The 22138-nt window shown below is 37.6% G+C and overlaps 3 protein-coding genes across 5 annotated transcripts; all 3 read right to left on the minus strand.

Moving 5' to 3' along the window:
- Positions 1-181: 181 nt before the first annotated feature.
- LOC137961210 (uncharacterized) lies at positions 182-4966 on the minus strand. Its single transcript, XM_068808364.1, has 3 exons — positions 4202-4966; positions 2754-2777; positions 182-771 (listed from the first exon to the last, which is right to left on the minus strand). The coding sequence occupies exons 1-3, from the start codon at positions 4404-4406 to the stop codon at positions 434-436; spliced, it is 567 nt and encodes a 188-aa protein (XP_068664465.1). The 5' UTR covers positions 4407-4966; the 3' UTR covers positions 182-433.
- Positions 4967-5174: 208 nt separating this feature from the next.
- LOC137960785 (calcium permeable stress-gated cation channel 1-like) lies at positions 5175-12397 on the minus strand. 3 transcript variants are annotated; one of them, XM_068808315.1, is made up of 12 exons: positions 12106-12397; positions 10930-11278; positions 9338-9484; positions 8612-8747; positions 8160-8261; positions 7649-7768; positions 7371-7451; positions 6919-7259; positions 6554-6799; positions 6106-6430; positions 5754-5987; positions 5175-5640 (listed from the first exon to the last, which is right to left on the minus strand). In XM_068808315.1, exons 2-12 carry the CDS (start codon positions 11241-11243, stop codon positions 5377-5379), a joined length of 2310 nt encoding a protein of 769 aa, XP_068664416.1. In that variant the 5' UTR covers positions 11244-11278; positions 12106-12397; the 3' UTR covers positions 5175-5376. The 3 variants fall into 3 exon arrangements, with proteins under 3 accessions (XP_068664416.1, XP_068664426.1, XP_068664435.1); XM_068808325.1 differs by lacking the exon at positions 12106-12397 and adding an exon at positions 11713-11786; XM_068808334.1 differs by lacking the exon at positions 12106-12397 and adding an exon at positions 11497-11515.
- A 3570-nt stretch (positions 12398-15967) lies between these two features.
- On the minus strand, positions 15968-21786 carry LOC137955113 (glycosyltransferase BC10-like). Its single transcript, XM_068801986.1, has 10 exons — positions 21312-21786; positions 21111-21227; positions 20876-20976; positions 20523-20594; positions 20334-20415; positions 20172-20252; positions 19587-19625; positions 18522-18587; positions 18060-18206; positions 15968-16478 (listed from the first exon to the last, which is right to left on the minus strand). The coding sequence occupies exons 1-10, from the start codon at positions 21585-21587 to the stop codon at positions 16308-16310; spliced, it is 1152 nt and encodes a 383-aa protein (XP_068658087.1). The 5' UTR covers positions 21588-21786; the 3' UTR covers positions 15968-16307.
- Between the last annotated feature and the right edge of the window lie 352 nt (positions 21787-22138).

A 22138-nucleotide genomic window follows, 5' to 3' on the forward strand; every position in this document is an offset into this window, starting at 1 on the left:
GGTTGGGCTGTGAATGTGGATGGTCAGAGGTTGAATGTGTCACGGTTTAGAGAAACACTTTCCCGACTATGGAACTAGTTCGGCCAGGCACTACATTACTAGCCAGCTAAAGCCAGGAGAGATAAAATTAGCCTCGTGCAAATATCTAAAGTATTTGGCAATCAACAAACAAAACTTGGAATTACATGGCAAAATAGAAGGATTATATTCAACTATGCTAATTGGTATGGGTCCAACACTCAACATTCCGCATTGTACAGACGACTGCACTCCAAACATAGAATAGATTGTGTTAAACAATATTGCCATCAACACCCTCTTCGAGGGTGTAACCCACACAAGATCTTCGGTCACCTTGCTTCAACCAACTAGAGAAAATACGTGGAATAGATGACCAAGGCCCTTTCAATTACAAACTGCGTGCTTATAATCGTTATGCGGCCTGGAGATCTCGTCTCAAGATGGAGACTGTCCCTTCTTTCCAGCCTCGTTGCCGGGCCCTCATCTCCCACATTTCAGACAGCCTCTTTTGAGCCTGTAATGCTGCCTCTGCTCTTTCACGAGCCTCTTCACATGTCTCCATACCTGAATTGCATTTATCAGCCTCTTTCTGGTATTGAGATGCCAATTTCTTGGCTTCAAGTAATTGCATATCAGCTTTTCGCTGTTTCTCCAAGGCCTCGGCTTCTCTCAACTTCAGTTCCTCGGCAAGCAGATCAGTGAAATTACTGTCTATTTCTTCATTCCCATCGCTCTCATGTTTCCCACAATCTGCACAAAGAGTTGATAATAGGGAAGGAAGACATTAAAATCAACAAACTGTATAACTTTGAATTCAAGGGGAATTTTGAAATTAAATAACTATAATATAAATGTTGATTATTATTTTAAATTCATCACATCTGGAAAGATAAGGATACTTTGGAGTGTCATTGATGTAATTAGTTATGTTTTTTTATCAACTTCAATCTTGCAGTATCCAAACTCTATCCGACCTTCTCACTTGCCAATATGTCTTTTAGCTTTTTTGCACTAACAAGCTTGTTTCCCTTGCCAGTACGAATATAGTCATCCTTGCTGATCAACAGCCTTCTTGGCTCAAAACATTTTGTGGAGTCACTTCCAGCTCCAATGTCAGTGGCAGTTGACATTTTCTCGTCTAAGATCCTAACAAGTGTCTTATTAGATGCATCCACCTTATATTGATTGGAACCAGCACGGAGGATCCTTTCTCCATGGGCAGAGCTACCGGAGGAACAGTTTCCTTCAACTGTATCTGAAACTACAAAAGCCAAACCACTCTGCCCTCTCTTTTTCTGCTCTGCTGCAGCAAATGCCATTGCTTATAATCTTTCGGTATCTCTCGCCCGAGGCCGATGCAAGAAAGCTTGTTAGGGATACAAGAAAGCTAATGGACATATTGGCAAGTGAGAACGTCGGATGGAGCTTGGATACCACAAGATTAAAGAAGAGACAAAAAAAACATAAACTAATTACATCAATGACACTCCAACATATTCATATCTTCCAACATTGTTCATCATTATCATATTCTGTGGGTTTGAGGATCAACGGGTCATAATCTAAGTTGATTCTGCAAACTATTTTTTTGTCTTTTTTTGTTTGAAAGCTGATCACACTCAAGAAAAAAACAAATAAGATCAGAAGACAGACAGTAGCCGATGCAGCTAAACAACTCAAAGGTTAATAAAGAAAATCTAATTCAGTCAGTTCTTGGCAAGACATTTTTTCATTTTAAAAGAGAGAACTCAGGTAGTACAAAATAAGGCCACCGTCTTACACTCTCAGAGATTTTTGGGCATAGTGCAACTGGGTCGGGGAGAGAGAGAGAGAGAGAGCTCTAATCCAATGCAGGGAAAAGAAAAACCATTATCAAATGCAAGAAATCTCCAGTAGGTTCAAAAGCACCTGATCTCTTTTTATATCTTATTTCAAAATCATTCTTCATTTATACATGTACTTGAGATTTAAAAATGATATAGATAAGATAAAAAAACATGCAGGGATACAGGACTAGAATGGAAACAAAAGACTAAAAATTAAAGGGAGATGAGGAAAGTTGATAACTTCAGAAGAGAATGCAGACTGTAAACATCAAGGTCTATCAAATCAATTTTCCCACTAAATCAACATGATTAACTGAATCCCAGAAAAGACACAATATTATGTTCCCCTGGAACAACATTTTCCATTCACAATTAAGCAACACAACTAACATCAATTAACAGTAGAGCTTTAATTGGATAAGCAGAAGGTAGAAAAAACATCTGCTACCACTAAAGGAAGAGCACATAAAGGTAGTCAAGCTTCCAAAATCTTAACACTTAAACTTTGACCAGTACCTATTACCCTATAAATGATTGATGACAGACCAGCGACTAATTATTGATTTGGAAAAATGTAAAGATAGTATGAACTAGAAGAGAAAAGGTTCAATTATGAAGACTATTAATGGGTTCTATCTTCATATTTTATGCAACTGCAATCTTTTACTCAGATTCAGGTTAATGTTGAACAATGCAACCAGTTTGTTGATCTAAGGCAATAGTTTCTGAGGCAAATCAATTCTAATACAAGTTCACTGTAATCTGAAAATCTTTGCTGAGAATAGCAAAAATATTCTTTTACAGATAAAGAAAAAAATGCCTTCAGAGAAAACATTAATGGATTCATCTTGTTACTGAATGTTGCCTACCATGTCAATGCAAAAAACTTGTGAAACGAAAACTAACCTGTAAATGAAGTATTGGTCAATCCTGCAAAAGAGAGAAATGAATCAGAATTACCAAAATGATAAAAAGAACAACTTCAACAGAAAATGAAAGAGTAAGCCAACAAGCACTAAGGGTTTGGCCTACACTCTGCAGCAAAAGGTACAGAAACCAATACTTGACCAATCATTTAGATGATCTGGCACATCTCAAAGTAAAAAATAACCTAGAGGTTTTAGACATCAGGATTTTGCTCAAGATCAAGAGTATAGAAAATTTTAATTGCACAAAGATAGAGAACATGCTTGAAATTAAGTTATGACATGAAAAAAGGAGTAAAGGAGCAAGTAGAAAAGATCATACGCCACTTGACTCACAAACTGGAAATCCCAAAGCATTTGAGAGATCTTCCAAATGGTGGATAAAAGAAATGTAACTTAAATATGTCATATATCAATATTTTTATCCATTAGTCATTACGACCTTTTTTAACCATTCATAATTATCAGTTTTATTGCTGCACTTGGATATGGACTCATTGCTTGTATGCAACAGAGTTATATTAAGGCATGTTTTTCTACCAAAAAAAGGGTATGCTCACTCTACAATATGGTATGTCTCTGTGCACTTTGTCATGCTCTTCTACAAATGCTACAGGAAACACAAGCTTTCGCTTCTATAATATCTGAAACCTAATTTTTTTCAAAATATCTCTTTTATTATCAAAGAATAAATAAAGTTTGGGCCAAAATAAGAAAAATAAGAAATAGGATCTCATCTTCTTTTAAAATTGAAACCAGCATGTTAAGGAGAAACGAATTTTCTTTTTGTCATCAAAAGTTAAACACCTAATTGCTTCATTATGTCTTCTGAGAGGAAAAATAAAAATAACCTTTATTCTGAATATGCAAAGGCTGAGGATTTGACTACAAATGACCGTTAAAAGAAAACGTTCAACTGAGAAGCAGATTCTAAAGATGTTCTCAGCTGGAAAAAAAAACAGTGATTGAACTCAAAGTCCTTCCACCCGTCATCTGATTGATCTTCAAGCTAAAACAATGACAACTGGGATCTAAATCCAAAGATGAGACTCAAATATGAAAAATAAAAGACTGAAAACCATGTCGCACAGCTAAGAGCGACCTCTATAACAGAACATTAGCAAGGAGCCAAATATGCACTTCTTCCAGCATATATGCCTACGAATATTTCTCGTCTCCAGCTCAACTAAAACACTCTTCCAAGACACTACCAATTACCGTAAGGTGTGGATTCTTGTCAGTTAAACTGACACATGTAAAGCCATTAATAAGGTACCCAATTGAGATCAATTCAATAAGAGAAAATTGCAAACTGTGTAGCGAATCCTGGATCTAAAGAACTTTATAGCGAAAGACTATCAGATCTCAGCATAAAGAAAACAGATAAAAAAATTATCATCAACAGAAAACAGATTTAAGTAAAATTACCCTCGGGCAAGGTGAGAAGCGGCTGAGAGGTGCAGTCGCAGACGCAGGGAGGGCACACGGTAGCTCGGCTGACGGCGGCGGCTCCTTCTGTAATGTGCCAGTAAAGCGGAGGTCCTACGATGTAGATTGCCAAGCACAAGGCCAAGAAGGCCACGAGTCCCTTCATCATCCCCGGTTTATAAACCGGCTGAGGACCGGCCATCATCTTTCCTCCTCCTCCTCCCAAAACCGAAACCTTGAATTAGAAAGAAAGCACTTGATCTAGATCAGATCTAGCCTAGGGTGCCTCCTTTTTACTCTCACTGCTGAATTAAATGTTGCTGTGAAAGCAAGTGCAGTGGAAGAGGAAGACAAAGTAATAAATGGTGGATGTCATGACCCAAAATAATCCTATCAATATCGAAGGTCGGGACTTTGTCGCCTTAATTATCCCGCTGTCGTGATCTATCGTCATCTATTAATTACATCACCGACGCAGGGTGAAGCATCTCCATATCCTGAATTTTGGTTTTGGGTGACCGGAAGTGGTAGCGTAATTTCCGCTTCGGGGCGATCGATCCTACTTATTTCTCCTACATTTGAAGGCGCAAAAGCAGCCTTTTACCATTCTAAATTCCGAACTCTACAGGCGCAAATAGTGTCTGTTTTATAACTTGTCCAAGCGTGTCCGTGATCGATTAGTCAGAGCTCATAAGGCGACCTGCCGACTCGAAATTCAGAGGACGGTGAATAATGAATATCAGAGAGTCTCACACTCGACCAGAGAGATTTCAGTATTACAGGTCTCAGAAAGGGAACGGCCAATAAGTCTACCTCACTTTTACATGTCGCATATATATATATAATATAACGCATGTTTATACTTCATTATTTTAATTATTTATTATTATATATAATCTAACTAAGAAATTTTATTTAAACAGAAAATAGGTCATAGAAACAGTACTCGGAAAGGACATCAGTTTTGCTCAGACTGGATAATGATTAAATAAGAATCAATTCACAATGAATTCAAGTAGAAGCTATCACTGATACAAAGATGAAACACCCACGAATCTTCCAACTGTACACAACAAACCACCTGTTGTTCGTTTGAAGCTTCTCATGTAATCGTCCGAGCAAGTGTCCACAAGATACAGCTTCACCGTGGATACTATCATTCCGACCAAACTATGCTATGGATGTTCTTGGATAACCTCCGGCAAGGAAGACGGAGAGGCGGAACCACTGTGCTTGCTTGGCAGTGGTGTGTTTCTCCGTGACTGTCTTTTTGTTGGAACCAGTAAATTATCCTGTTCAAAATCTTCATCGGCAGCATTGTAACCGCTATCATCGTCTCCACCCTTGAAGACGGGGTGCAAATAGGCGCTCTGAAGATAAGCTTTCAGATTTAAGTTTGGTTCTTTAGCACGTTCCAGTGTATCTTTCATCATTGCTTCCTGAAATTTAGATCAGGGAGGAAAGGAAAAACACACTCAGATATGAATTTAATAGAAGAAAATAGACAAAGGGAAGACAAACAAGAAAAAGGAGACGAACCCTTGGAACAGACCTGTAATGGATATCTAACAAAAGCAGACTCATATCGGCTTTTGCAGAAGCGGTGGAACCATATAGTCAACACAGGAAGCGCAATGAGCACCGGTGCAGATTGGGCAGATTCTTTGGTACTTAACAACCCTAGCAGAATGATCTGGAAGATGATCAGGGCTGTAATAATTCGTGCATGCACATCCGGCCAGAACGCAGCTCCACTCTCATATTGTTGATTATAAACATTTATAATCTAAGGATATGAACACCATTTTAGATTGTATAGACGAGAGAAGTACAAAAAAAAAAAAAAAAAACTTTCAAAATATCTACTAGGAATTGTTGAAGAAACGCAACAATATGCCGTTTACCTGGTGTCGGTATACCACGAATGCAAGGCCAAAGAACACGATTATAAAAGGTAACAGAATGGGTGTCACCACCATATACACAAGGCCAAGTAAGAAATATAGTTGTGTTTGCGGCTCATTTGAGGCAAAATCAAGACTTCCCGGATCCATTGCCTCCTCCCTATCCTTTTCATTCTTAACCAAAAAAAAGTTCTTCAAGTGGTAGAATATTAATGGCTTCAATCTTAGAATTTCACCAGCAATACCAGCCCAACCATCCACCATGATATATGTTATGAAGAAAGTTGCCTTCATAGGAATGGCCGCACCTATAATCCTTGGAATCCTGCACACAACCAACGGATGAGTAATTTTGAATTTAACGACATTTGGCATGGACAACAAATAGCTTCAGCCAATTTCACATCCAATGAACAGAAGGTAAATTATAGAAGATGACAGGACATACTCGTTAGCCGACTGCTTCATAAATGTGTTCAGTTGTTCAAATGCAGCCCCAGTAATTACACTTCCAAGGAATACATTGATGAGTAAGAAAATATAATATTTGCCAGCAGATTTTCTTTCCAAAACTGATATGGCAGTAAACCCTTCAATTTTAGACATTAGCATCAATATCATCGGCAAAAAGATGAGAAAGATCTTCAAGGCAATTCCGGGAAGAACACCTTGAATCAAGGACTTGATGAACTTTCTGCACCAAGTTAATAGGGCCAAAACTGAGATAAGTATATATAAAATATGAAGCAAGGAAAGAAAAACTTCTTAAAACTACTTAAAATCAAGAAGCAAGGAAAAATTTTCAATACTCACTTCTCAATTACAGGTCTCAGAAAGGGAACGGCCTTCTCAATTCCTTCTATATTTGCAAAGGATTGCACAATAGCTATAGGGAGCATAAAGAAAAAGGTGAGGAAGAAGAAGGCTACAGCTACAACGAGTCTCCTAATTGCAAGTGAAACAAATGGAATAGCCAGGTTATGCCAGTAAACGTCTCGTGGTTCCGGAGCCCATTCAGTCAACCATAGTGTGGGGTTCCTGGTTTGCTGAGTCTGGGCACAAACAGCAGCACCCCACCTAGTCTTGAAGGAAACAAATGCTGCAGGCATGATAGCTTTGGGGTCATTCTTAATCCTTTCACGCTCTAAAGCCTCCTGAAATAAAAAAATAATGCTACAATGAAGAATCATCCAATCAAACAACCACAAGATTGGCAGCTATTAACAGATTTACAAGTCAAGTACTGCAAAATGAACTGCACATACTTCTTTAGTGAGCCTATCAATCTCAGATGTATAATAATCAATTGCATCCACTTTCTCACCAGACAGCCCTAAGAAACCAGTCTGTTCATCAAAAGAATATCACGAGATGAGGTATAAAGAATGAGATCCCTACTCTCATAGTCATAAAAAAAGGTTTGAAGAAAAATAAAAAAATGAAAGTAATGAACATGTTAGACTTTCAGTTTTATGAACATAAAAAGAGAAGACCCAACAATCACCCCAATATTTAATGGAAATGAATGGAAATCTAGTGGCACCTTCCGAGTTGGTCTTTGAGATGGATTTCTGTTATATTTAAGCTGATTGTAGTCAAGCCAATTTTGCATACTTTTCCTCTCCTTCACTAGCTTTGCAAGTTTATTTGCATTGTAGACAACCTGCAGGTGATTACCCTTCAAATAAGAAACATAATCTGATTTGTGCGAACCAAAACAACTAGCAAATATAGAGAGAGAGACAAGGTATGCCACCTATATTATCAACATATGTTATGCGACAGTCCTTTCTTTTTGTAGGACAGATATTACTAGAACAGATGAGCCATAAAAAAAACTCTCCAAGAAGAAAAATCAAAAGGCAAGAATAGATGTGGAGCATCAAATATGATGCTGTTTCATTCTTGAAATCATATGTGCAAGTCAAGCCAAACAGGATGCTAGAAATAATAGATTAGTCATATACACTGTCTCTAACTAATGGTCAGTTAAGACCAGATGGCTTCCCAGAGGGGCTAACAAGTATTGCTCTATTTGGAAACTCAAATGTTACCTGATGGGTGAGATAGTGATCAGGATGGTTGACAAGGAAAAAATGCTCAACAAGCTCATTAACAGACTCATCTGGGTCAGGTGGCACATTCCTTACAAGAACCTGCAAAAGATCAAATGGCATAAACATAAAGACTACTGAAATACAGCAAGGAAAACTAGAAGATGAAAACAAAAGTCTTCACCAGACGCACATTGAAGACAAAATATTAGAAGTTCTAATCTAGAGAAATGATGCAAGCAGGCCCTGGTCTAATCGATTACACGAGGAACAGAGTGCAAAATTGCTGTCCCTTTGAAAATGGCCAAGAAAACATGAGAATGAATTCGGTAATGATTCATTGGACCAGGGCCTGGTTGCATACACCTCTTTTTCTTTTTCCCAGATGCACTCTTCAATCTACATTGAACTAGGTTAATGAAAAATAAGAGCAAAAGCAGATAAAGACTTACAGTAAATTGGTCTGGACGACGATGTTCTGATGCAAGAAAATGCAATCTCATAGTTGCTATTATTTCATACTCCCTAAGCAAGACATAACACGCCCAAAATGTACAAGCATAAGCCATTACCAGATGAGCCCACAACCTGTGCATACAGAGCCTATTTTTATTGCACAATCTCAAAAACAACATGCATGAATCACAATCACACATAAATGAAAAACAGCAGTGTCCTTAGTTTCCGTATAATTTTTTAAGCCTTTATTGCCATATAGTTTTTAAGATGATTTTTGAAGGTAAATAGCAAATTCTGTTAATGCTCATGGATGAATATACACTTCAGCAAAACCAAACGCAAAAGCTTTTAACAGATAAAGGACCTGCAGGCTCATTGATGGTGCAAAAAAATGAAAAATTTCAATCAATTACTGTTGTGTGTTTGAGCATGTGCATCCGTGTGTGCAGAGAGAGAGAGAGAGATCTACTTGACTTTATCCCCATACCACCAACTCATCTAAATAACCATTTGGCATCAAACCTTGATGGTGCAAAAAAACTTAAAAATATCAATCAATTACTGTTGTGTGTTTGAGCATGTGCATCCGTGTGTGCACAGAGAGAAAGAGAGAGGGAGATCTACTTGACTTTATCCCCCTACGACCAACTCATCTAAATAACCATTTGGCATCAATGTAATAGCATGTTCATCTGATAACTCATTATGCAGTGACTCACCTTGGAGATTTAACTGGAATATTTGAAATCGAAAGCTTATCAATGTCACTGAAATAATCCTTTGATGTTTCCAGAGTTCTATTAGTCCAATTAACGGGCACCAGGACTGCAAAGGTAAGGAAGGTGATGGGAACAAAGATTTTGAGTCTGATGGAGAAGAGAAACATTACCAAAGCATTAGAAAACCAAAAAATATCAAGGTATTATGTAGACATAACATACGTTAACATGCTCAAAACGTAATAAAAATAATACAGATGAAATATCTAAACTTTAAGAATAAGTTGACATGCCAGATAGATTGCTATAATAAATAATAGCAGAAGACAGAATTTAACAGAAATAAATAGCATCAAGAAGGGATGGAATTTCCTTTGCAACCATAGAAAAAGAGGTACTGATCTAAAGAAACTTAATAACTCAAGAAAAATTGTCTTAAGATTAGAAATCAAGATCAAACATGGTAAGAACAGAAGAGACAGAATGCACAATTCTTCCATCCTCCCAAACATTTAGAAACTTGTGACTGCGGAAGCTGCAAATCTCACAATTAACAGAAGTTAAAAGTATAAATTCACTAATAACAATATGCAGTATTGCACTATTACTATTCCAGCCAATAAATTGCTTCCAATGATAGAACATCCAAAGTGCAAAAAGAATATGAAAAGAAAGTCAAAAGACATAAGAAAGCAAAGTCTATGGAGAAATTTATTGAAGCAAGAGATAATCCAAAATACTTCCCTGCTATTTATCTTCCTTGATTAAGTGTTACATTTGTCTAACTCCTCTCATATCCTAATAAATAAAAAACAATACTCTATTTTTCTCTATAAATTTATGAGCTATAGCTTCTATGTTCTAGTAGGTTCCCTTGCATCATTCAAGTCATCGTATTTTCACATTGATATTTAACATAGAGTGGAAACAAAGGTTAGAAGGGTAACCATTAAAAAAGAGTCACCAAAAATTGGTGGCATACTTTGAGACCTAGTCTTATCACCAGTATTTTCTATGTTAAGGAAGTTAAGATGCTATTTCATTCAGTAAGGCTTACAATATGAGTGCATGACTTATCTGATAAGTGGACATTTTAACCAAGATAAATTAGTTACATACCAAGAACATAGCACTAAGAGATAAACTACAATGTAAACAGTGTGTAAAGTCTTCATATATGACATTCCAACTAGTTACTCACTGCTAAAGTTATTTTCATCTGAGAACTTCAACAAGCAGACTAATGACTACAAAGCCTAGGAACCAGAAGCTAAAGCAAACATGATACGAGATCGCATGACCAATCTATCATAGTTTTTTTTTTTTTTTAATTTACTTATGTAATATACTTACAATCTACATTATTTTGTAAGCTTCAATATATTTTCTCTTTTGGTCTACTATAAAGTTATAGTTAAGTTTCTCTACAACTAAAAAGCAGCAGAGTTTTTAAGTTTTCTGATTCTTTTAGGGCACTGAGGAGGAGAATGAGGTGGAGGATTATGTGCCTGTTGTTCTGTACAAATATAGGCAACAAAAAACTAAAATGGAAAACATATAAAGATTCATAACGTTTAACAAAAGACACTTACCCAAGCAAGTAAATCCGTAAATAAACGGCGGAATCAAGTCCTGCGTGGTCAATAAGCTCAGTTTCTGGCATTTTTAGTGCTTCAGGTATCCAATTTAGAAACCTCACGTAAGATCTGAAGTCCAAATTCACAAACTTGCTCACAAAGGCCCCTGAACGTGATGGACTGCATCTGACTCCCTTTAAATACCATTTTGGGAAGTAGACCCTGTCATTGAACGGTTGCAGCCGTAGGATTGCAAATGCCAATAAGAACACAAATGCACTTAGAATATTGACTAGTGCTGATACTCCAATGTCTCCAAGTGTAGCCATCTAGTCTTTGGTTACAAGTATCCAATCCAATTTCCCTACAGATAAACTGACGCTATTAGAAAGAGATTATTTTAAAAGACAACAACATAAAAAATCAGAAATATAAATTGTCTAGTCTTATGGCAATCAAGAAAATTAGCAATTGCTGCTTTTAATTACCTCATATATAACCAAAAACAACACTGGGTGCTCAAATAATACAGAATTCAACCACAAAAAAAAAAAAAAAAAAAAAAATCTCTGGTCATCCCACCTTTCCGGAAAATCAATCTCCTCACTAGATGATAAATTCTAGGCGCGTACATCCAAAACAATGAGATTTGACTGGTACCGAGTTTGTCACCACGTGACCAAATTTTAAAACTTTTAACAGCAAAGCCGGTAAACACAGAACCACGATTTATCACAGAAGATTCATCTCAAGAACTCTGAGCAATCAAAATCAAATGAAAAGGAATCAGTTACGAACTTTCGAGTTACGCAAAAGTAAAAAAGTGTTCGTCACTCGCTCCACTCAATTAGTCAGGTCTTCACGAACATCTGAGAACGGCGAGGAGCAGTCCCGACACATCTATCAAAAGACCGTTGTAGCAATTCTTCAAGACTCTTCTTCCCATTTACTTATTCATAATACCGATTAAATGCATTAGCATTAACCAGAGCCTCCAAGGACAGTTTGCACCACTGTCTCTACCAAGAAAAAGAAAAACATCCTACCCGTTCACGACCAAAAGTTTCCAAATACATCAACCTACCACTCGATTAAAGCAAGAGTCTTCGAAACTTTTCCCAACACATTATAAGAGGACAAAAAAGCCGGGCAACAAAGCCTATTTAAACCCAAGTACTGAAAAGGCCATACCAGTACTCGGCAAATCAAAACTCGACGAGTAACGCAGCGTCTCTGATCCTCGACCTAACGACCATGCCGCGAAAAGAAATGGCAACGCAGAGAGAAGACAGATCCAGAAGAGATCAATAACTCACACTACACGAATTCCTTTCCTTGGGTCCCAAACCAAAGGAACGTGAGAGATTCGTAGCAAGGAAGCAAGCCTCTACGCACAGTACCGAAACAAAAAACTCCTTCGTACTTGTATATAACGGTAAAGCGGGAAAACGAAACAGAGAGTAAGCGACAGCGAGAAAGCAACAGCGTGGGAGGTGTCAGTCGAAGAGTGAAACTACCCTTTAAAAGCCGCCAGGGGCTCCGTTTCATTTACGTGTGCTGCGTTGACACTAACATGGAAATCGGCGAGTGGCACGGCGCAAACCGACAGGCGTTTTCGTTTATCTTAAAAGCGTAGTAGGTGACTTGCCGACGGTCATCAGGCCCTATTTCAAATTTTGTAACGTTGGTCTTCTTTTCAGACAAGATACGCTGCTCATGGGTCCCACCTACCAAGATAAACCGTCTTTTCTTTTCCTCCAACTGCTGCAATTTGGATTGATGTGGATCGGTTTTGGTTATTAAATTTCAATTACGTTAGTCAAAGGCATTTTCGTGTGTCTGGTAGCGTGTGGTACGCCGAAGCGAACGCGCGCTACATTTTTCCATACCAGTTTATGGGGCTTATTTGGCGTTACTCTGATTCATTCTAATGAGCATTTACATAATAAAAAATTATCATATTTTAATAAATAAAAATTATTTAAATAATACATTTTAAGTGTCGTTACTGTAATGGGTCATCAACTCATCCACGCTAGTAATTATGGGTCAAACCCAGTCTATGGTTGTAATTAATAGGTCCAAGACAGCATCATCAAAGAAGAAGCATTTACATACAAAAGAATACGCTTCCTGGCACGGTCCTTCCATTACAAGTTTGAATCTGGCCAAAAGAAACAAACAGATATTTCCATTCTTTCTTTCCGTGTGTGGATTCAAGTTATTCCACAAACCCACCTTCACCAACAATCTTGATTTCCTCTCCTGCTTAAATACCGATATGGCTCAAGACGGCTACCCAACTTTGTTCACATTCCTTTAAATCATGAGCTCCTTCCTCAGTTATTATGAGTTGCAAATGAGTGATGTCTTCTGCTAGTCTTTTCAACCATTTTCTGAGTTTCCTCGTATCGTGACTGTGGGGGCTTGTGGGTTTGGGGAAACGGTGAAGATAGCAACAGAGGCTCGTGCGTTTGCGTGATTGCTAAGGTTTTTCGGGGCCAGGTAATTGATGAACTAACTCTCCATTCAAGACCCCCTCTGCTTCAATCTTTCGGTCTTGGCATGATCAATGATACCGTAAGAGTACATCTTAATTGATCGAGGGGACTGCAGGACAGCGAGAGTTGATGGCTTCCCCTTTATTTCTACAACGAGCTCCTGCCATTAACAAAAACTGGGAACACCACGCGTCGGCCTCCTCTTCTGTTTTTTAACGGTAGGTAAACGACGGATTTCGGAGAGAAACCGATCCCCCTCACACAAAATCTGTGTGTCCAGATTTTAGGTTTCACCTTATGGGTTAAGAAGAGGTGAAAAAAATTAGTGGAGGTTTAAGTCGATGTTACTCAAAACGGGGTAGGGATAAATTAGGTTTAAATCAGGTATGTCAAATTGGATCCAAGGCCTTATTCTAAAATGACTAACAACTTAGGAAACTTCTTTTGCCAATTAATAAATATAAAATTTATATACTCACTAATGTATGTGAGACTGTAATTAACACTCCCCTTCACGTGTAGAAATGTAAATAATTTGGGTAGAGGCCATCACATAGTGGCATGTGGATAATTTGGGTGAATACCCACATATGAAAATCTTGCTCAAATTGGGTCTAAAGTTTTATCCTAAAATGATTAGCCACTTAGGAAACCTCTTTTGCCAACTAATAAAGACAAAAATTTTATACTCACTAATATATGTGAGATTATCCTTAACAAGGTATACAAGGAAAATCGAGGGATGGTGTCACAAATATGGTGATTAGGTCAGGGTCAGGTCCTGGGTTATGGATCCTCGATAGTGGAATAACTGATCATATTGTTTGTTGACTTTAATTACTTACAACTTGGAAAATCATTAAGAACAAGTTAGTAGAATTATCAGATGGTTCTCATATCAATGTTACACATGTTGGTCAGCTAATGTTCTTTTCTAGATTAGTTTTTAATCTTAAAACTTACAAAAACTACCCCTCACTTTATCAAATTATCAAGTAACCGTATAATAAGATACAAAATAACATTTACTCATATTTATTTGACTTAATAATTTATATGTAAATAATCGAGTAAATATTTATCTTGGCAAAATATTGTATGTATGGTTAATGTACAAAGGATATATCCAATTTTAGGTAGCGGTCGTACCTAATTTTATTTAGAGGTCATGCCCAATTTTATGTAAAATTTTAAATGTAAGTTGGAGTGCGAACTAAGTTAAAATTATTGGGATTGAACTCCATTACAATTTTATTTTTGAGTCTGGGCTCGGTTAAAGCTCGAATTTAAAATATTTAAGTCAAACTCAGTTCAAACTTAAGTAAGTTCGGGCTCTGACTCAAATCATATGCGATCTATCTGGTGGTGCTAAAGACAATCTTTGTAAATAAGAAAGTAAATATTCAATTTCCGATTGTAGAGATCGTAGGATCTGATTTACATGCGTAATTGTATTTGTTGCCTGTTTAAAGAGGTAACCTCATTACATTACAGAATCAATATTGAAAAATACCATTTTCTCACGCACAGGAGGTGTTTTCCTATGGCCACCCGTTCGTCAACTCCATTATCGACCCGTTCCTCATCCCCATCAATAGCCGGACAAACTCCCTCTCCCGTTCGAAGGCCCTGTCGGACGCCGACCATCGAATGGCCACGCTGCGCGAGCTTAACCGCCAGTACACGGAGCTGCTGAACCAAGTGGATGCTGAGATGAAGAGAAAGATAAAGTTGGAGCAGACCTTGAAAGCGGCAACCGAACACAAGTTCGGATGGGAAGCGGACATCGAGGGACTCGGGTTGGACGAACTTAGCTCTTTAGAGCGACTCTAGAGGAGATGAAGAAGAAGGTTGCGAAGCGAGCAGCAGAAGTTGCGGTCGGTGTCTCCTATTCGACCCCATTTTTGGGGGTGAATTCGGCTTCCATGATCCCTCAAGTCATGACTTTCAACCGCCTGCTGTTTAAAGACAAAAGCGTCAATGATTTCAGAAGTTTTCATTGAACTGCTGCAAGTCTACTTTGAGTCTTTTGGTCTCCCTCAGCTTTTCTTCTTGATCATGACATGACATGTATTGTTATCCTCTTCATTTTAATCGTCGAAGGAATAATATAAAACCGAATGGGTTTCTGGATTTTAGCTGTTCATTTTCCTTGAGACATCTACATCTACTCAGGGTACAACACCTGTTTGCTACTGTCAAAGCCTGCAGGCTATAAAACGTAGAATGATAATAACAATTTGTATCAGTTAGGAATTGTAGTCTGTGGTTCAGCTAGACTCACACTAGGCGGTGGAGACCAAGTTTAGAACAAACTAATTCTCAAAATGAGTTTTATAGCCTCCCAACAACTTTTCTAAAGAAAGTGAATTCCCCACCCATTATCCGTTTAGAACAATACAGTTAATTGTGCTTCCCACCAGTCACTACCCATTTAGCAGTAGCGTTAAAAGTGAGTCTTAAAACCCGGACTGGCCATTGATGCAGGGCCTTATTCACTCACTTCCGATGAAACTGCAGATAGACTCTCGAAACAGTGTATGATACATGTATTTGAAAGCTTTGTCAAGTGTAATTGAGTCTTTTCCACTATGTTAAGAACAAATACAATACGTGAAAATCCTGAGAGCCCCCCTCATATTACATTTTATAGGACAGATCCTAAACAATCTCTAAAGAAATAAATTTGTTAGCACCTATCTCCCAGGGAAACTTTTATTATTAACATCACCTGGGTTACAGACTGTTATATACTTTTTTGCTCAAGTATATTGCACACTCCCATCAAAGCTCGTTAAAATAGCATAGGTGGAGACAAATACCACCTTCCTATTCAGTGCCTCTATCACATAGAGGTGTTTATGCAGCAACGATTCCGTTAGACGGGTATTTTCAAGTCAATAGTGCAGTGGCATCAACAGGACCAACCACTCCATCTCTCAAAAGACGCATAGCGGCACCTGGTGAGAACTTCCTAGCAAACAGAAAACAAGGCACTGATGTTCCATTGCTGTGGCACCATTCTGTCCGATATTCAGTCTCATAGTACACATGATTGATGTCCTGCACACGGCATAAAATACATAAATTCTTTTTATATTCTTCTCCTATCAGTTTAAGGACAAACAACACAAATAAAATAATAAATAAAGCACATCATGTCCAAAGAAAGACAGCTGACTATGCCAAGTTCCTGTCCAGATTTCATACTTAGAAAATAGAACCTTAACGGACACCTCAAACACCCAATCAAATATTTTATTTCAGTGTGTATGGTGCTTCACCACCACAGACGATTCCAAGTCCAGCATTGCTAAAACTTAATAGGCTGAACAGGCACATTTTTGTTTTGAGTGTGCTACCAACCATATCACCGATGTGAAACTGTTCATATACTAGATATTCTCAATGCTTCATCCGTTAACTTCCAGAGTTCTCAACTTTTGTACCTAGTTCAATTTAATCACTGGGAGCAAGAAAAGACACGTGGAAATAAGGTTGTGAAACAGGTTTAACTGTTAGATTGAGGATCAACCTCAACGCCTACAACATGGCATAAATCCTTGTCCTAACCTCATCCCTTCTGACCCTCAACTACATAACTGCAACCAGAGTGTCATCTACAGATCCTAGCCCTGAATTTTTTTTTCTACCTCATTGCTTTATCCCAACTATATTGGCAGGTTCAGCTTCATAAATCCCCCTCCCATCATCAATAACTAAGAATAATAGTAGTAGAATATAAGTAGCCAAAATAATGCATAACAAAATACATAGCATATAATGAAAAAAATGTGATAAATGATATAAGATATATAAGTATATTGGAAGCATACCATATACACATGATTTTCATAATTCTATTTTAAAATGGTCAGGTTCAGGAGGGTCAGGCTACCCAAGCCCCACAATTAACAAGCAAAGAATTTCACAACTCTAAACCCTAAATTTTGGGCTAATCCACCAAAATGAAGCACTATCATTTGGTACAAGTGGATAGAACCGATCATATACAGTTATTTTGCTAAAGTCTTCAATGCTCATGGATTATGGTACTAACTGCTCCCATTGTAAATCAAATCTCCTGACTAGTAACTTGAGACTCAAAAATTATGGAATGTCTTTTTGCAAGAACAAAATCATTAGACTAATTCTAGAAAAAAGCTTGTCACTGACATTTAGTTGGTATGTTAATCTCTATAACACAGGAAACGTTCTATGATTAGAATTAAATCAGATAGACTACATTAATTTGGTGAAACAGTGAGTAGAACTTGTTAACAATTTTGAGGGCTAGTTGCATGTATAAAAGAGAGAGATAGTAAAGGCCCAAAGGTCCTAGGCAGTTATGAAACTGTACTACAGAACGCCAAAAATTAAAAATAAAAATAAAAAAATAAAGAAGGAGAAAGGCACTACAGTTAGTTTTCATCTTCTTCCCCTATGCGGCAGTTTATTTTCCCCAGTACAGAATAATCGGGAATATGTTTTTTTCAATGTTGACTACACACGCAGACACCCCCTTACAGCAGGTGAGACTTTGAGAATATATTTTGAGAATGATAATCTGGAATACGTTACAAAAAAATCAATGGAGATTCACAAATTATCGTCTTTATTTTTAGCAATTTCAGTCACACTTACCTTTATTTGTTTGATGTGTTCAGGACTTGCATCATTATATCCAAATTTCATAGGGTGCCACCTGTTTCCTTCCATTTCAGTTGCAGACTCATTCCATGAAGTGTAGGTAATTGTTCTTCGTTCAAGTTCATCTTCAAGCTCACTCATCTACAAGAAGTTAAAGAAAATAAAATGATAAATTAAGACAGAAAATATATATACCTGTTCCTATTGAGTCTTGAAAGTAGTTGCAAGAAAAATAAGTAAACCAATCAAAGTTGTCGGTTAAAACTTTTTTTTCCCCCACTTTTCACAGATTCTAGCAAAGCCACCTAATAAAAACCTGCAACTATTGTTAGCCATATGGAAAACAACCAATTCTATTGCTTACATTCTGGAACTTGCAGACTGAAATATTCACCAATATTTGATTTTGAAATTTTATGACATCAAGTAGGAAAAAGGAATGAATTTGCTACTTACAGCAAGTAATGTCTGAATGTAATGTTCATCAGGGATACAGTTATGTTCCTTCTGGGCTACTCGTTGCTGCATTGAATAATTAAATAGTCATTGGATCATTTTCTATAATAAAAAAGACCGGAAGCTCTTTCTTGATAAGATATGTAATTAAACTATAATAAAAAAAGCATCAGCAAAATAACATCAAGTGAAATAGCAGGTCAAGAAGTAGTTTTGACATTGCACTAGTGTAAAAATACAATAATGAGACTAATTCTACTATTGAAAAGGGGCAGGTCAAGAAGTTGTTGTGGTGTTATACTAGTGCAACAATAAAAAGTGAGATCATTTCACTATAAACCATATAAGACTAAATACACAAAGGAAACAAATCATATCTTTTTGAATGTTGATCCCCAAATATGGTTAATGCATCAAAGGCCCAATTCACAAGAAAACAAGTCAACTAGATTCACAAATAAGACTTGCCCTAGTGTCCTTTTCTCTATTCAGTTTATATTTGCAGCTTAAATTACATTAAATTAAAAAAAAAAAAGTGAATTTGATGCTCATCGACTTTTGATACTTTCATTCACACTTGGTCAAGGCTTATCTCACTGAAGGATATTATGGGACAGCTTTCTCTCTGTCTCTCTCTCTTTTTCTATCTATCTATCTCTCAAAGGACAAAGGAGTAGAGTGTATGCGTGTAATCAACATTCAAAATAAGATGTAGAACTTGTCAAGAAATGTTAAACATATCATAAACTTTCTGAATGTCATACATAGTGACTAGTAGCATATATGCAGGGAGTACCATTTGCTATCGTAATTCCTTTTTCTTCTTTTACTTCAGTTTAATATTATTACTTAATAGCAACTGACTCCCCATACACCTACAGGTAACCAATTTCAAGTAAATGGCTTCACATGAATGAATTAAAAAAAAAAAGTAAAATAAAATAAAATAAATCAAAAGCAATATCTCATTGAAAAAAAAAGAAGAATTTAATCTTGAACACAGATGACAAGCAATAGTCAGAAACTACCAAGCAACTGTTAGAGCTGATGAAAGAGATAACTTACAGCAATCAAATTGCCTCCAAGATCTAAAGCTGGGCGCCGCTGAAAAGTACAAGCACAAGAAGTATTGTTAAACACCTCCAAACAAATAGATTTGTATTCTTTTTCAAGTGTATTCCGAGCATAACTTTCCTCTTTCAGAATATACAGCTTTCTAAGGGAGTTTGGAATATAATATGCAAAAAAATTATCTACAGAGATAGCACAGCATAAGTGGCATTATCCTGGGGGCAGAAGTGCACAAGATGTTGCAAACATTATGTTCCCCTCCCCCCCTTCCCAACATGTCCAGATACCATTGTAGAGATTATAGCAGGCCACAGATCCGGGTGATCTGCATCATTCCCCTTCTCCCAGTCATCTAACATCACAAATTCTACTGTTTTCACAAAAGAAGTCATGTCAAATGACTGGAAGAAGGGGAATGATGCATCTAACATCACAAATTCTACTGTTTTCACAAAAGAAGTCATGTCAAATTAAAGGCAAGAAGGTAATAGATTCCCGACATGACAATCCAGCCAGCTGTATGACTTTTTGATACATATCTTAGCAATGCTTCTTTAAAACAACAAACTGAAGGTTTACCTTACAATGTTTTCTGAAAATTGGAAAGACAACATCATCAGCAAGAACAATCTCTGCATGTTTCCTGATCAATGTGATCCACTGATTACATCATGCAGCAGGTAAATTAGTGGAAGAAACACACGGATAAGAGGAAACAATCTAGAACGAAGGGAAGGTAACCTGGGATCCCTTCCTCCATTTGCCCTTTGGTATAATAGGTGACATTTTTGGATTGTAGCGGCCTTCTTTGGTGTCAAGAAAACTACAAGAGAGGGAATTAATCCATTACAAGAATGTAACACATGCATGCAATGACGAAGATTACAATACTAATAAAGAAGAAAAGGTTTCATGGTCCTCTTTATGTACCTGTCCACAAAACTTTTTGAAGAAGACATCAGATAGTTGTACACATAGCTGAAGTTGTGGAGAGGAATACAACTGCAGCAAATATTGGTATAATGAGGAATGTGCAAAGGACATTTAGATCGACTATATAGACCTAGAGAACAATAAACATAATTTGGAAGCTTAATATCATAGAAACCGATGAAAGTAATAGAAAAGAGAAATATTTTGATGGCTAGATACAACTACAAAGAATACCAATAAAACCATACACGTACAATTTTCCCTTCCGGTTTTTTCTTACTGGGATTACTGGTTCAGTTAGTAATAAATCAAGATCAAATATTTCTTGAGAATGATCAGAAGTAAGCTACCTATCAGATAATAGAATAAAACGCCGGTTAGCTGGATCCTGAAGAGCTGCTTCAAACAATAATCGCTCAGCTTTTATCATGCTTGATTCTCCCCAGGCTACCTATAATATATCCAATTAAAAAAGAAAAAGAAAAAAAGAAGAAGCTGGATTCAATTCGAAGAGAAACGAAGATAGATTAATTTACTAAGATAAGCATGGAAAGGAAAATCAATTAAATCTCCAGTCGTACATACGTGAACTCTCTTGGTGAGCTGGCGTCCGTAGAAGAAAGAACTCTTAGTCGTGGACTCGTCAAGCACAAATCTCGGCTCTGAATGAATGTAAATTGAGAAAGTTCCCTCGTCCGCATTCTACAATTCGACAGCATCAGAATTCAAATATATAAACAAGTTCCTCAAATTTTCCTCATGCAAAACCCGAAGGAATCAAATTACCTGGAAGAAAAAGTGCCAGACAAAATCAAGCGGAAGGTTACTGCGAGCAAGGAAAAGAAAAGCGATCTTCGGCGTTCCAAAAAAGGGCTCCACGGGCCTCCGTCCAAACTCGAGAGCTTTGTCCCGCACAGCATTGGGCGAGCTCGACTGTGGGCTTAGAAGAAGGAAAAGACACATAAAAACAGAGAGAGAGGTAACAATCTTCAATCCAGACCAAAAGTGGCTTTGAACAGAAGATGAGGACGAGGAAGCGGATAGCGGCCTCTTTTTCGTCATGGCTTCTACTAAGAGGCTTCCGATCGCATGAATGAGGACAGTTTTCGAAATCGGGAGACATTTAATGGAGAGTAAACGCCAGCCTTTGATTAGGTTGAATTGATTTCTTTTGCGTGTTTGCACGCGATCTCTTTCGTTTTCGCACTGGTAAATTGCTATTCGAGGGCCGAGAAGCCATCGATCGGCACCGACGGCGTCTCCGATAAAGTCACGGGGCTCTGCACGCCAAATTTTGTGGGGTCATGCCCGTCATGTCCATACCCGCATTTGTTGAATTCTCCTTCTCTTTTTGTTTGTTCGACGCGATTGTTTTCCACTGTTCCTGGGGCGGCCCGTCAGTCCTGGCACGTCATATGTGGGCCACTGCAAATGATTGTGATCGCCACACGCGGACAGGGTACACAGCCTGGTTCGGGAATTTTGTAAAAATAAAAATAAAACATTGAAAATGTATTTCAAGTACCTTGCTTGATTTGATTATTAGTGACCGAATTCTTTTGCCACGATCCTACAACCCCCACTTCCTCACCATCAAGACACGTGCAATGGAG

The sequence above is a fragment of the Aristolochia californica genome, unplaced genomic scaffold (genome assembly GCF_029961685.1).
Source record: "Aristolochia californica isolate CCGP_79_NKW_82.1479 unplaced genomic scaffold, dmAriCali1.0.hap1 SCAF_1, whole genome shotgun sequence".
Classification (NCBI taxonomy): Eukaryota; Viridiplantae; Streptophyta; class Magnoliopsida; order Piperales; family Aristolochiaceae; genus Aristolochia; species Aristolochia californica.

Bases quoted from the DNA above. Each gene is read 5' to 3' on its own strand.
- LOC137961210 (XM_068808364.1), bottom strand. From the start codon at position 4,406: ATGATGGCCGGTCCTCAGCCGGTTTATAAACCGGGGATGATGAAGGGA. The intron at 2,778-4,201 runs GTAATTTTACTT...TCTCTTTTGCAG, and splicing joins GCTTCTCACCTTGCCCGAGG to GATTGACCAATACTTCATTT. The intron at 772-2,753 runs GTTAGTTTTCGT...CTCTTTGTGCAG, and splicing joins GACCAATACTTCATTTACAG to ATTGTGGGAAACATGAGAGC.
- LOC137960785 (XM_068808315.1), bottom strand. From the start codon at position 11,243: ATGGCTACACTTGGAGACATTGGAGTATCAGCACTAGTCAATATTCTA. The intron at 9,485-10,929 runs GTAAGTGTCTTT...CTTCTCCATCAG, and splicing joins TTACGGATTTACTTGCTTGG to ACTCAAAATCTTTGTTCCCA. The intron at 7,769-8,159 runs GTAACATTTGAG...AATCACCTGCAG, and splicing joins ATCACTATCTCACCCATCAG to GTTGTCTACAATGCAAATAA.
- LOC137955113 (XM_068801986.1), bottom strand. From the start codon at position 21,587: ATGACGAAAAAGAGGCCGCTATCCGCTTCCTCGTCCTCATCTTCTGTT. The intron at 18,207-18,521 runs GTAAGTAGCAAA...AACTTCTTGTAG, and splicing joins ACATTCAGACATTACTTGCT to ATGAGTGAGCTTGAAGATGA. The intron at 16,479-18,059 runs GTAAGTGTGACT...TGCCGTGTGCAG, and splicing joins AACACATCAAACAAATAAAG to GACATCAATCATGTGTACTA.